This window comes from Carettochelys insculpta, chromosome 2 (genome assembly GCF_033958435.1).
Source record: "Carettochelys insculpta isolate YL-2023 chromosome 2, ASM3395843v1, whole genome shotgun sequence".
Lineage (NCBI taxonomy): Eukaryota > Metazoa > Chordata > Testudines > Carettochelyidae > Carettochelys > Carettochelys insculpta.
Window position 1 is genome coordinate 134066616 of NC_134138.1, and position 13280 is coordinate 134079895.

Genomic DNA, 13280 nt, shown 5'->3' on the forward strand with positions numbered 1-13280 from the left:
TGCTTGAAAGGATAACAGAAGCAGCATTAGACTGGCAGGTGTGGTCCTTGCTTGGGTGCTGTCCAGTGAGTTGCAATTGCTGAAAGCTTTTGGGGCAGACACATTTTCGCCTTCCAGTCCTATTTAGCCTGTTTAATTTAAGAAAGAGCTTGCATGTGTGTCTTGTATTTTGTTTTAAATCTGTTCCGATTTTCATGTCTTCACCACTTAAGAGTATCCCTCTAGCTATTGAGCTTGTTTTGCTATTTCAGCTAAATCAGTACATTTGATTAAAGCATTTGGGAAATTTCACACCAGATGGGACTGGCTCCTACTCATTTCCCTTTGATGAAATGAGGAACAAATTAGTGAGGTAGTATGGTTCAGTAGTTTCTGGGGTGCAGGGCTGGGGCTGGAGAATTAACAGGTATTGCTCTGGGTATGGTTCATAAGTGGCTGGGAGTGTGTTAGTGTAACTTAGCTGAGTGTGATTTTGAATGCTGGTGGCTGTGAGCGAACAGCCTCGAGAGGTCTGCGCAGCATGGTAAAAGACATTCTGTACTGGAGAATTAAGGGGGCACAGCAGTTCAACAATCCAAGCCTGGATCTTGGGATGTGTCATAGATCTTTAGTGCAACTGCAGCATAAACAAGTACACTTGAGCTGCTGTACTCTGTGTATCCTTAATCTGGGAACACCTGAAGTATAGACCCTGGCAGGTGGAGAAGGAATTGGTTCTCGGGGCTGCTGCTCTCTTCCTCCTCCCCTCCCCCAGCACTGACAGGGGCAATGGCAGCAGGCAGAGTCACTTCCTCTGAGGCTTTTGGTTGGGGAACATGGAGCCACATATGTGCCTGTGATCCAGGCACTAGGTAAGTGTTCCACCCCCATATCCCCTCATGCCCAGGCTTTGCAGCACTCTCCCTGGACCAGCCATTTTCCTTAATATGGCATACCCTGAGAACTGCGGATGCCCAGTTAAAGAGGGTCAAGTGTGACTGACATTCCCTGTCTTTGAGTTCCCTCGAACATTTGAAAACAAATCAAATATTTCACCACCAAGAAAAATGAAATATTGATTTTATTTACAGCAGATTTTATTTAAGCCAATGAGGTTTCATGAGGGTAGTCTTTGCTTCTGTTAGTTCCATTCATGACACTACAAGGAGGGTGGTGGGGAAGAAACCACAGCAAACTTTGGAAGAAGAAAAGACAACCATGCCTTGAGGAAGATCAGCTACATATGCAAAGGCTAACTGAGTGGGTGGGGCAGGGAATAAACTGTGGCATGTTGGTCACAGATAAGTGTCAGGTTGACTCAAGGGGGCTCAGAATGTTTGAAAAAGATTTCCTTTGCTTCTACATATGTCAGCATTCAGACTTGCGAACTGTCATTCAGTGTAATTGGACTAATTGCAGCATCCCTGGAGGCATAACTAGAAATGCTAATTTTGCATTTTTAAGTGCTGCCGTTTGTTAGTGCTCCAAAGCCCTCTGAATTGAAAAGAAATTAGGCATGAATTAGAAAACATGATGCTGGAAGGTATCACAAGTTAGTAGCTGACTAATGGGCATATACCAGCACGACATTCGGGACTTTTTGTTGTTGTTCTTTTTAAGTTATACTACTAGTTTTGCTAGAGGATGATAAAGGATGCTGTACTAGCTACAGAAACACAAGTGAAAGCTGTCATTCTGACAAACACATTATTAGCTTTTGCAGTCTGCATAGCCCAGTTTAAAAATGAATAGCATAGCATGTGCTTAAAGGTTTCTTCTGTTCACTTGCTAATACCCTGGAGGAGGCTGAAAATACCGACAAGCAGTCTCAGAAATACAGAGGGCAGAAACATTTGTCATCTTCTGGAAAGCTTAACAGGGAGACTGCTTTGTATGTTCACCTTACTATACACATTTTCAGTGAAAAGTCAGGAAAAAATAAATCAAGAACTAATGTGAGTGGAGCTGACCTTTTCAGAATGCAAACAATGCTGTTGAAACACAAAGCAGGTAAGGAATGACTTTCATTGGATCAGCTTCTCTTCTGAAGAGAGGGAAGCTTGTCTGTCTCTCTAGCAAAAGTTAATAAAATATTAGCTTGCCAATATTGTCTATTATCCTGAGACTGACACAGCTACAACAACACTGCGTACAATATTACCATTTTTCAGGGCTGCTCGTGGTTAACTTAGGAAGGACTACAGTAGACCCCCAACTTGCGCAGAGGTTTCATTCTTACGCAACCTCCACTTAAGTCAAGTTTCATATAATTTAGGGAGCCTGAAAACTGACCAGCACAGCAGTCCACTCCTGTCAGCGGCGGGCAGTCCAGAGCATGGATCTGTGCTGATCAGTCTCCCTCTTCCTATTAGGGGTGGCAGCCAAGAGTGAGGCTCTCCCACCACACACACTACACGCCACAGCAACCCAGTCCTAAGTTCTGGGACAAAGTGCCTGGAGTTCGATGGCACATTAGGGAGAATCCTCCAACAGCCTCAGCTGAATTTAACATTCAGGATTCTATTACATTACATGCAAATTAGAATAACACAATCATGCGTATCCTGTGCGCTGTTCATAGTCAGATGAAATTCAGTTTACAGTACGCTGGCCTGACCGTTTGTCTTCAGCATGCTACGGACTGTCTCCTCCCAGGTTTGGAGTTAATCCATTCATATGAGAGAGAATGTTCACACTCTTTCACGTGGTCACCAGACACCATTGTGTCAATTACATCCAGTTTAGGCTTTCGGTTTTTTCTTTCTAAGCAGGAGAGCTAGGAAACAATTGTATCAATGGGAACAGATTCCAGCCACATTTCCGCAGCAAGGAATAACTTATTCTAGTTAGCAATGCCACTTTACCCCACCCATCCACTGCCCTTCCATTTCGCTGAAAATAGCTGCATCATTTGAGGGGCTTTTTGTTTGTTTGTTTCTTTTTAACTCAGTTCCACATCAATACTCTGTTAGATGACATTCAGTTATCACCATCCCATTGAGAGACAGTACCAGAAGCAGAAAGGTAAGGTTGTGATGTGCATTTGAGAGAGAAATTACTGTTGATATTAGATTTTAAGGCCAGAATGGACTGTCTATTATGACCGTCTATTCTGACCTCCTGCATAACACAGGCTATAGAAACTAGCACAGTCATTTCAGACAGAAAATATACTAATAATTGTTGAAAGACATGCAGGATCAAAAAGCTTGCTGGACGATATGCTCAGCAAACTGCCCCGTTTGAAGCATAGGCATTTCTCTTACCACTCTGAATAATGCCTCAGTATCAGAACTGATTTTTTATTGGCATTCCACTAACTTCACCATTGACTACTGGTTTACATAAACATGTACAGTGAATAGCTGACACAGTGAATTTGCAGACACACAGATTCTCCACTCCTGTGCATATTATACAGCCACTTATACCTGTATAGTGTCATGCAGCAGAAAATCAAGTCTTTAATCACAGGGACCGCAACTTTTGTGCCACTTGCGGTAGCGTCATTGAATTACTTTCCCCTCTGAGTCAAATATCTCTATCTTCTGCACCTTTCCCCTTTCCCTTATAAGTCCCAATTGATGCCTGGCCTCCTGTGTATTCTGAAGATGACCATTTTTTCTCAATTCCTAGCCCCTGAATTCTAAATGTCCACAAAAACACTTCTTCCGGCTAGGGGATGAGAGTGCATATGTGGCCAGACAGGATATCTTTATGTTCTAAGCATGAAGACTTGGAACATATCAATTCTCTGGATGAAATCTTGGCCTCATAGATGTCAGTATGAATTTTCCCATTGACTTCTATAGGGGCAAAAGACCACGCTCTGAAACCCCTTGTTCAAATCCTGAAATAATTTAATAGGTACCAAGAGGACATGCTTTGAAAGACAAAGTACATCTACTACATGTCATGCAATCTGTGTGCCTTTCATCCAAGAACTTTTAAAAAAAAATCCAACTTTTTGTCGACACAGCAAGATTTGGACATTTTGTTGCATTGTTGACCCCTCTTTAGTCAAAGTTTTCCCATCCGCCACAGTGTACTGATGAGCTGCCATCCTTTTCCATAGAGACAGCTGCACTTCTCTGGTGTTGTATGTGTGAATTGTGAACATAAAGGGACTATAATAATGTAAAATAGTATGGATCTAAATTGCACTTCATGGGTCGAGTAGCAAGAGATCCGTTGTATCAATGGACATGGAGAGGGATGACTGAGGGCTCATTTCTAGTACTACCCGGACTATTAGGAATGACCAAAAGTCACTGACTAAAAACATAGTATTAATGGTACCCTGAATGATCTGTAACATACCAGAAATCAATCTGTTTCCAAAAGCCTCGATTTGTTTTCCAGATATTTTAAGTGTCTTTCTAATTCTACCACATAGTGTCTCATGGTATAAATAGTTTCTTTTCACAGTACTAGCCTTTAAAAGGAGTATAGGTAAAACAGGGTATATTTAATCTGGAGCCAACAATTCAAGTCTGATCAAAGACCACAATTAAAATAATGTTTCAGCTATGAAACCAGTGCAAGATAGAGTGTACTTCCATTCAAATTACTGAATAGCTTGGTTTCTAGTGCCACCTGCTGAAACAGAATAGCTTCCCCACCCCTGACACTTTTCCTAATTTGAACTAGTGAGAAATAATTTTAAAAAATTGGTTTTGGTGAATTACATAGCCCAGATAAAAACTAAGAAGTGATCGAAGGCAATTCCATTGCTTTCCTGTATAATGAACTCAGGTATAGTGAATCTGCTTACATGGAAGCTGTTCTTTGTGAGAAGGGCAGGGGGTCGTAGGACGATGGGAAACTGCTGTCCACACAAGATATTTCCACTCTAAATACTCTCTTGAGGTTGACATCAATTATATAATTCCCCTGAGGTAAAAGAACAGGTGGAGTTTGTTCACACAGAAGACGAATCTGCTGAGTACGCTAAATGAACATCCAGAGTGCCGAACGCTGAGCGTAACACATTCAGAACCTTTTCCTGGATGACGTCTACTTGCTCTGCAGGACAGTAGTCATCCAAACTTGATCTACAACAGTGATTTAAAAAAAAATCATTTGCGCATAGTGAAAAATACACTTTTCTAATGTTTTGCATTTATAGAGCCCCTTATGTCCAGGGATATCCAAGTGCTTGAAAACACTGAGGCTGTGTCTACATGGGCACAAATCTTTGAAATAGCCATATTTTGAAGGTTACTAATGAGGCGCCGAACTGAATATTCAGCACTGCATAAGCATTAGGACATTTCTGGCCACGGTGCTTCGAAAGCACTGCTTTCGAAAGTGTGCGGCTCGGCGTGGCTACACAGGGATCCTTTCTGAAAGGACCCGCCCCTTTCGAAATCCCCTTATTCCAATCAGTGATCGGGATAAGGGGATTTCAAAAGGTGCAGGTCCTTTCGAAAAGGACCCATGTAGCTGCACCGAGTTGCGCACTTTCGAAGTGCCGCGGCCGGAAGCATCCTAATGCTAATGAGGCGCTGAATATTCAATTCAGCGCCTCATTAGTAATCTTCAAAATGGTCATTACCAGGGCCATTTCGAAGATTTGTGCCCGTGTGGTGTGTCTGCACTTGCATTCCTCTTTGAAAATACGCATGCAAATGAGGTAAATACCAGGCAAATGAGGCATACATTTGCATATTCGGCACCTCATTTGCATATTCTGATTTCAAAAGAGCTTCTTTTGAAAGAAGAAAGCCAGTGTAGACGCTGCTCTTTCAAAAGTAAGCCCCATCTTCGAAAGAATTTTTCTTCCCATTAAATAAAGGGAAGACGGATTCTTTCGAAGATGGGTTTACTTTCAAAAGAGCGGCGTCTTTAGAATATGCAAATGAGGTGCAGAATATGCAAAGTATACCTCATTTGCATTTTCAGTTTACCTCATTTGCATGCATCTTTCGAAAGAGGAATGCAAGTGTAGACATACCCTAACAGTTCTCCCAGTCTCTTTCCAGTCCCTTGGCCTCAGTGGAGAGTATTTTCTGAATATCTTCCTCTTGACTCAGGAGCTCCACAGCTGTAGTGTTCTGTGGCTGTCTACACTTGCATTCCTCTTTTGAAAGAGGCATGCAAATGAGGTAAATAAAATGCAAATTACATACAGATTTGCATATCGGGCACCTCATTTGCATGTTATTTCAAAATAACTTCTTTCAAAGGAAGAAAACCAGCGTTGACACTGCTCTTTCGAAAGTATACCCCATCTTCAAAAGAATCCTTCCCTTTTTTTATGGGAAGAAGGATTCTTTCCAAGATGGGGTATACTTTCAAAAGAGCAGTGTCTACACTGGTTTTCTTCTTTCAAAAGAAGCTCTTTCAAAATAAGAATATACAAATGAGGTGCCAGGTATGCAAATCTGCACCTCATTTGAATTTTTGATTTACCTCATGCAAGTGTAGACACAGCCTCTGGGTTCCTGGTTCACCATCATAAAACTTAGGGTTCTGTTTCAGGGAACCCTCCTTTAAGCCTCTAGGCTCTCCCACCTGAGCTCAGGCACAGTCCTTCAGTTGCTGGTCATTACCATCAGCTACCACCCTTCAGATCCGTCAATCCTTCCCCCAAGAACACTTAACTTTACAGACCCCAAGTATAGCCTGGGAGAGCCCCAGCACTAACGCCCTTAAAAGGGACACACCACCTTGTTACATGTAGAAAACTCCACAGTACAGTGTAAATCCTGCAATGCAGTACAGGTCAAGCTTGTTAAAGCACATTTATGGCAATAAACAGGTTTGAAACTCATCTTTGGACTTAGGATGAATACAAATGTCCTTACCGAGCGATTGTCACAAGCGTGGGCTTTGGTATTTTTTTCAGCACTTGCTTTACTGATTGTATGAGGCCTCCTATCTCCTGCTCAGTGCTAATATGATGGGGAAGTTCAGAATAATCACAGGTAAGACCAGCCTGATGGACCTAAACATAAATTGGACAAAGATTTCACTTATATACAAAGTGAATGATCAGTAATATTTCTTGTTAATTGTATTCACAAAGCTGACCTATATAGCACAGTACTAAATTGTCTCTCAGGTGGCATCTACACCACGAGATAAATTCGAATTTAGGGCAGTTAGCTTGATAGTAACGTGACTGTCTTCACTGTAAATACCATTAGTTTGATTTAGGGAGCACTACTCTCAAGATTACAATATTGTCGGTATGTGATAGCTATAGCGTCAAGCTTGAATTCAAAAGTTCAATTAAAGGCCAGTGTGGAAGCGCCACATCTTAAAATCAAATTTATTAGCCTCCAGAGATGTCCCATATGTAACCCTCAATGCTCCTCAGTGCTCTGCTCTGGACGCTGCTCTCCAGGTGCGCCGGAACTAGGTAACAGGAAGACCATGAATTTCAAAGGGGGACCAGGAAGCCTGTGACTGTGGGATCATGTTTGTATGAGAGCCTGAGAAACATCTTTCTTTCTTTGCTATTAGCACCGTGAGAGCATCTACCCATTACAAATAGCCCCAGCATGGAGCTCATGGTTCTGTCTTCACCCTTCGTGTTTTTTTCTGTTCTGCGTGGCACCAGCCACTGCCCCACCTCACCACATTGCAGCAAGGCTGTTGTGGGAGTTGTGCTTGCATAAGAGGCCAAAAAACTTCTTCTCAGCAGTTTACATTTGTGCATGAACCCCCCTCCCTCCACCACAAGCACCACACAGTCAGGGCCTTTCCCGTGCTCAGCCACATCACGTGGGTAGCCCCCCAACCCAGTAAAAGGATGTGCTTGTCATTCGATGCTCACCAGACTGCCAGGCAGCAGCATGTCCTAGCTTGTGCGCATTTAGGGGTCCAAGGGTGGGAAAGAATTTCAGGGGCTTGCAGCTGCCTAGGGAGAAGTCTTCCTCAGCAACTACAATATTTGGAGGCTTGCTGCCACCAGGGAGAAGTCTCCCCTGGTGGCTAAGACATTCAGTGGGACTAATTCAACTGGCCCCCCAAATGATTCCCCTACATCCCTAGCAAGGGACCAGTGGGGCTTGCAGCCACCAGGGGAAGTCTCCCTCAGCGGCTAAGAAAGTACTTCAACATTTCAACTGGCTCTGCAGTCGCAGACCACAACAGCACCCCACCCCCCGCCAAAAATATTTTCAGGAAGTTGCTGTCCATTGCAGACACCTGCTGGTTTGATATTTCTGTTATAAAATCTTTTTCCTAACATTTCCTATCTGTCTTCATGCTCTGACTGCACCCCCCACAACAAAAATCACAGTGGGGACGGCGAGTTGAGATTCCTGTTTCCTTACAAATTGAGTGTATGAGATTTCACTGCCAACCCCCATGTTGGCAATGTCTGTGTATTGGAAAGGGAAGTCGAACATCTTTTTCCCTAGACTTTTCTATCCTCTCTTTCGTCTAACTTTGAGAAAATTGTCAGAGTCTCGGTGTTATTTTCAGGGACTGGATGCAATCATGGGAGGGAGGACACTTAGTGGATCGCCAGTTGAGAACACAGCCTGAACACAGAAGCCTTATAGTGCACTGGAAAGCCAAAGACCCTCCCCTCAGCAACTCTCTTTTTCAAAAACTTTCCTATCTTCTCTTTCTTCAAGCTTTTTCAGGGTTCCTGTATTATTTTCAGGGATCGAATACAATCATGGGAAGTGGGGACGCTCAGTGGATGGCCAGTTGAGAATTCAGCTACAGAAGAAAGAGATTTCTGTAAACTTTTTTGCCAGCCCAGTGGATGCCCTACTTTTCCTTCCTTCTGACAGGAAAAATGGATGTCTGCTTACCAAGGGAGGGGAATGAGGAAAATACAATGTGGGAAAATGATGTCAAAGACTAGCGAGTATATCCAGAATGCTATGGGGATGAGGGAACTGTGGGACAGGTTCCCACAGTGACTGTTGCAACAATCGATGTTTGCCAACTGAGTGTGGCAAAAACAAGTAGACCTTGTGAGTACATGGGGAGGTGAGGATAATCAAAATCGAATTTATAAATTCCAGAGTCACAACATCGATGTTAATAAATTTGCATTTATCTCGTAGTGTAGACACAAGCTCAGGGTTTAGTATCTACTGTACTTATTTAAAGTAACTATTTATTGGAAGTACAGAAATGTATTCAAAAGCACACGCATTATTTGTGTTTGCACTTTGACATGTTGCTGACTAGTTTCATTGCTTGTTGCAGCGTACTTCCCTCTTCCCACCAGAGGATTCAGAAAGCATATGCGGCTGCAGGCAAATATCTTAAAAAGGAGATCTGGGGCGGGAGGGACTGCTTTGATTTAGGTTCTGAAGTCCATATCTGTAGACCCAAATGAGTGGTCTGATTGTAGCAGCACCAGCAGCAGCTCTACACTCTTGATAATCAGGCCATCTTTTATGAGTCCTTAACACAGAAGTCCAGGCCTAAATTCAGACAACAAATTTTTAAACTTGTGACTGAAGTACAAAGATTTTAAACCTTCCTTCTCACAAACATTTAAGATTCCAAAAGACAAAGCCAAAAATTATTCCAATCTTCTCCTGACCTTTTCAATAAGGGTTGACCCTCTCTAGCCAGCACTCTCTGGCCCAGCAACATCCGTGATCCAGCCTGATTTTAGTAAGCTGGATGTCCACTTCCCATAGATGTGGCTAAGTTTTCCGTGGTCCCATAAAGTTTGTTTACAGCCAACAGTGCTGGCTCGCAGTGTTCTCAGCTGTTAATTAGCTCTAGTTTACCTCTACACGTCTTCTAAGAACCCAGGAAGCAGTGGAAGTGTTGATAATGTGCTATACATTATTGACCTCTCATAGTTCAGCAAATTCTTTTGTTCAGCACTGGCCAGGCATAGAGGGAGCTGGACTAGAGAGGTTCCATGAGTATACGATTTTATAAGCTGTTTGCTTCCAGTTCCACTGACCAACAACTTACCATTTCATAGTCAGGGGCTTCCAATCGGTTTTTCAAACTATGCACAAGTTGAACCAGTGGTTGCATTCTGAGGAGTACAAAGAAAATGCATGCACTTATATTGACAGCTAGCACACATGTATTTAACACAGCCAAAACCACTAAGGGAATATTATCATAGCCGGCACCATGTTGCAGGAACAAAGCATAAACTCTCTGGGACGTCCCCTGCTTCTGTGAAAGAGGACAAAATGCTACCTCCAGGCCAGTGCTCTTTTCTCACTTAACCCTGCCCCTGCATCCAGGCTGCATGGGACTGGGGGAGGAAGCAATTCTCTCTGGCACTGCTGCCAGTTCGCTCCTCTAGAAAACAAGGAAGAAGTTACTTTTTTGTGGTTGTATTAGCTCCATCTGAGTCTCATCCACAGTTGTTTCTCAGAAGCCACAGGAAGATTTTGCTAACTGCATCATTATAGGTGAGGGGAATATGGGGGGTTTGGAGCTTCCCCATGGAAAGGTACAGCTGTTGCCAAAACTACTGGTTTAAGAGATTTTGAGCAGGAAAAACTGACAGTGCTTCATGGGAGTTGTAGCTCAAGTATCTCATGCTACGGATTAAGCTTATTGGGTAGCTTCCATCTCCAATGAGGCACCACTGCCTCACCTCTTGCTGAACTTGCCACAGCACATCATGGGAGATGGGAGTCTTGCTGTGAAACCCAGTTTGTAGAGAACAGGGACATGAGACACCCGAACCACAACTCCCTGGAGACACTGTGGCAGCAGTAATAAATTGAAAACAAAAATTCGATGTGCATTTCTGACAAAAAAAAAAATCCACAAAGACTTTTTGACTAGCCCTAGTCATCACAGATCCTTTAGAAGTCATTCTGTAAGGGGTGAGGAGGGAGCAGCATGTTGAGACAAGATCCCCTGTGCAAGCTGATTCCCAACGCTGTGTAGAAGGGGGTACCTTCTCCATACTTCCCTGGGATGTGTAGGTTTGAGGGACTGGATCTGTCCATCAGTGAGTCCAGCTCCCTCCTCCAGTGGACGGAAGGCAAGGAATTTTGCAAGGCCCAGCTTCTGGCATTTATCACCCTTCTATACCCTTCCTCAGGATTTTCCAAATAACGTGAAGTTTCAACCAAATATTTCATAAGTATAGTTTGGTGGCATATATAACATCAACTATCAAATAATTACACCCACTCCTGTTGCAGATCACTAATATTTAAAAATAAACATGGAACTATTCTGTCTGTTGTTTTGCACTCATTTGAATTCTTAGTATTCAGTGCTTTCAGCGTTCATTCACAGGCTGCCAAGTGAGCTAAGCGAAATTGTTCAAACACAAATTTTATCCGTCTAAATAAATTCTGCTGGAAGTGGCAAAAGTAATCTTAGTCATTAACTGCACCAATGCAGGAGAAAGCATTTTCCACAGATGAAATTTGGAATTAATGAGGAAATATTTTAAATATTTTATTATTACAATATCATTAATAAATTAAAAATTCTCCTTACAAATTCAGGGACAATTTCAGGGTTCTGAAAGCCGCCTCTGAATGAAAAAAGCAAAGCCGGATTCATGGACATTCCAGCTGATAGTGGCATTTGCCCCTCATCCTACGCCAAGGGAATGGAAAGAGGATTTAGCAGCTAGAAGTCTTGGGAGAAATTATAGAGGTAAGGGCCATCTGTACAGAGATGCCACCAAGCTCTCTTATTGACTACTATCTCAGAAGTATTGGGGAGGTAGCCATGTTAGTCTAGATCTGTAACAGCAACGAAGGTCCTGTGGCACCTTATAGACTAACAGAAAAGTTTTGAGCATGAGCTTTCGTGAGCACAGACTCACTTCACGTGAGCATCTGATGAAGTGAGTCTGTGCTCACAAAAGCTCACGCTCAAAACTTTTCTGTTAGTCTATAAGGTTCCACAGGACCCTTCGTTGCTATCTCAGAAGTGGAATTCACTGATGTGGACTCAGAAATCATTAAGGCTGAATAGTTCGGCCTTGATTTACGTGGATTCCCCCTTCACCGTTGGTGAAAAAATCTTGTAGAGTGCAACTAACCCCCTCTCCTAACTTTTCCATACCTTTGGGATTCAGGAAAACTGTGAGCTAAGTAAGGATATGCACCATCCCTGGCTACAGCCCCTTTCAGTTCTGTGAGCATCTGGTTCCCCACAATGCCTTTTCAACTCTACCTCTGTATATCAAATTACTTTATACTATGGGTACTTTCCACAGTAAGGCACAGGGGCTTGCTGCAAGAAATCCTAGGTGAAATTCAACAGCCTTTGTTATGCAGATGATTGTGATGGGGAATTTGCTATTCTTTACTGGTATATGCTTATGAATATAAATGACATACCTGGACTATGCTTTATGCAACCTGTTAGACATCCTTGGAAAGGTTGTAATCTACTTAATATAAATTATTCTGTTTGCATGCACTTACCATTCCTGTACTTGAAGTTAGAAATATGAAGTATGAACCTGAGTTACTAATGTAGTCATGCTAAATGAAGGCCATTGGTAACACTTAAGGAAGTTAATGGCCCAATACTCAAGACAACCATCAGTAAAGAGACTTGTTTTCTTCTGTAAGCCAGAGAGGAGGGACTATGGTAACACCTACCAAGACATGTTACTTAATGCTGAAGCCTATGTAGGAATACTGCTTTTTTTCTATGAAGAGCACAGGGAAAATTTAGACTGAACACAAAGGGTTCCAGTCTTATACAAAACCTACTGAAGAGTGGCGAGTGACGTAATCTTGGTTGTCAAATCCCCCTGATTACAGCACCCAAGATGACTGCTGGAAACATCTAAGACTGAGCTGGGGGAAGGACTGGGCTCTGTCTGGAAGTTATTTCCTATCTGTGAACGAAGTTTGTTAGAGTAAGTTTGAGGGTGAGATATTGCATATGACTAGTTTCTGATCTTAGCTTGCATGTTCTGTTTTTAGTAACATACTTTGTTCTATGTGCTATCTCTTATGACCCCTTAAATCCTACTTTTTTCTACTTAATAAATCACTTTTGTTTATTAATAAACCCAGTACAAATAATTGTTAGTGGGGGATGAAAGGGAGAGAGAAGGAGTTTGTGCATTTGAGAGAGTGAATTTCATGAATCTGTACTGTACAGATCTCTACACTGCATACGATGGATTTAGCTAGGGTTCAGCTGAGTGCAGGAGACAGGTATCTCACTGTGTATTTTTTCAGTTTCAGCCTGCAGCCTTGGGGACAGACCTGTGTCTGTGATGCTGCAGGCTAGTGTGTCTGACTCAACAAGACAGAGTACTGGGGCCCAAGTTGGCAAGGAAAACAGGCTCAGGGATCTCAGCACATAAGGTAACATAAGCCACCCCGGGGAGTTTCAAATTAGGGATGTTACAGGTT

At 42.7% G+C, this 13280-nt stretch overlaps 1 protein-coding gene across 1 annotated transcript in view; it reads right to left on the reverse strand.

Annotated features, from left to right (window-relative positions):
• Positions 1-2872: 2872 nt before the first annotated feature.
• Positions 2873-13280, reverse strand: part of C2H5orf22 (chromosome 2 C5orf22 homolog) — a 32714-nt gene continuing 22306 nt past the window's right edge. The window contains exons 7-9 of the mRNA XM_074987800.1: positions 9886-9952; positions 6789-6928; positions 2873-5033 (exon numbers count right to left, since the gene is read on the reverse strand). Of these exons, the coding sequence (XP_074843901.1) occupies positions 4901-5033; positions 6789-6928; positions 9886-9952 (340 nt within the window). The 3' untranslated portion in view covers positions 2873-4900. The remainder of the gene's footprint in view (positions 5034-6788; positions 6929-9885; positions 9953-13280) is intronic.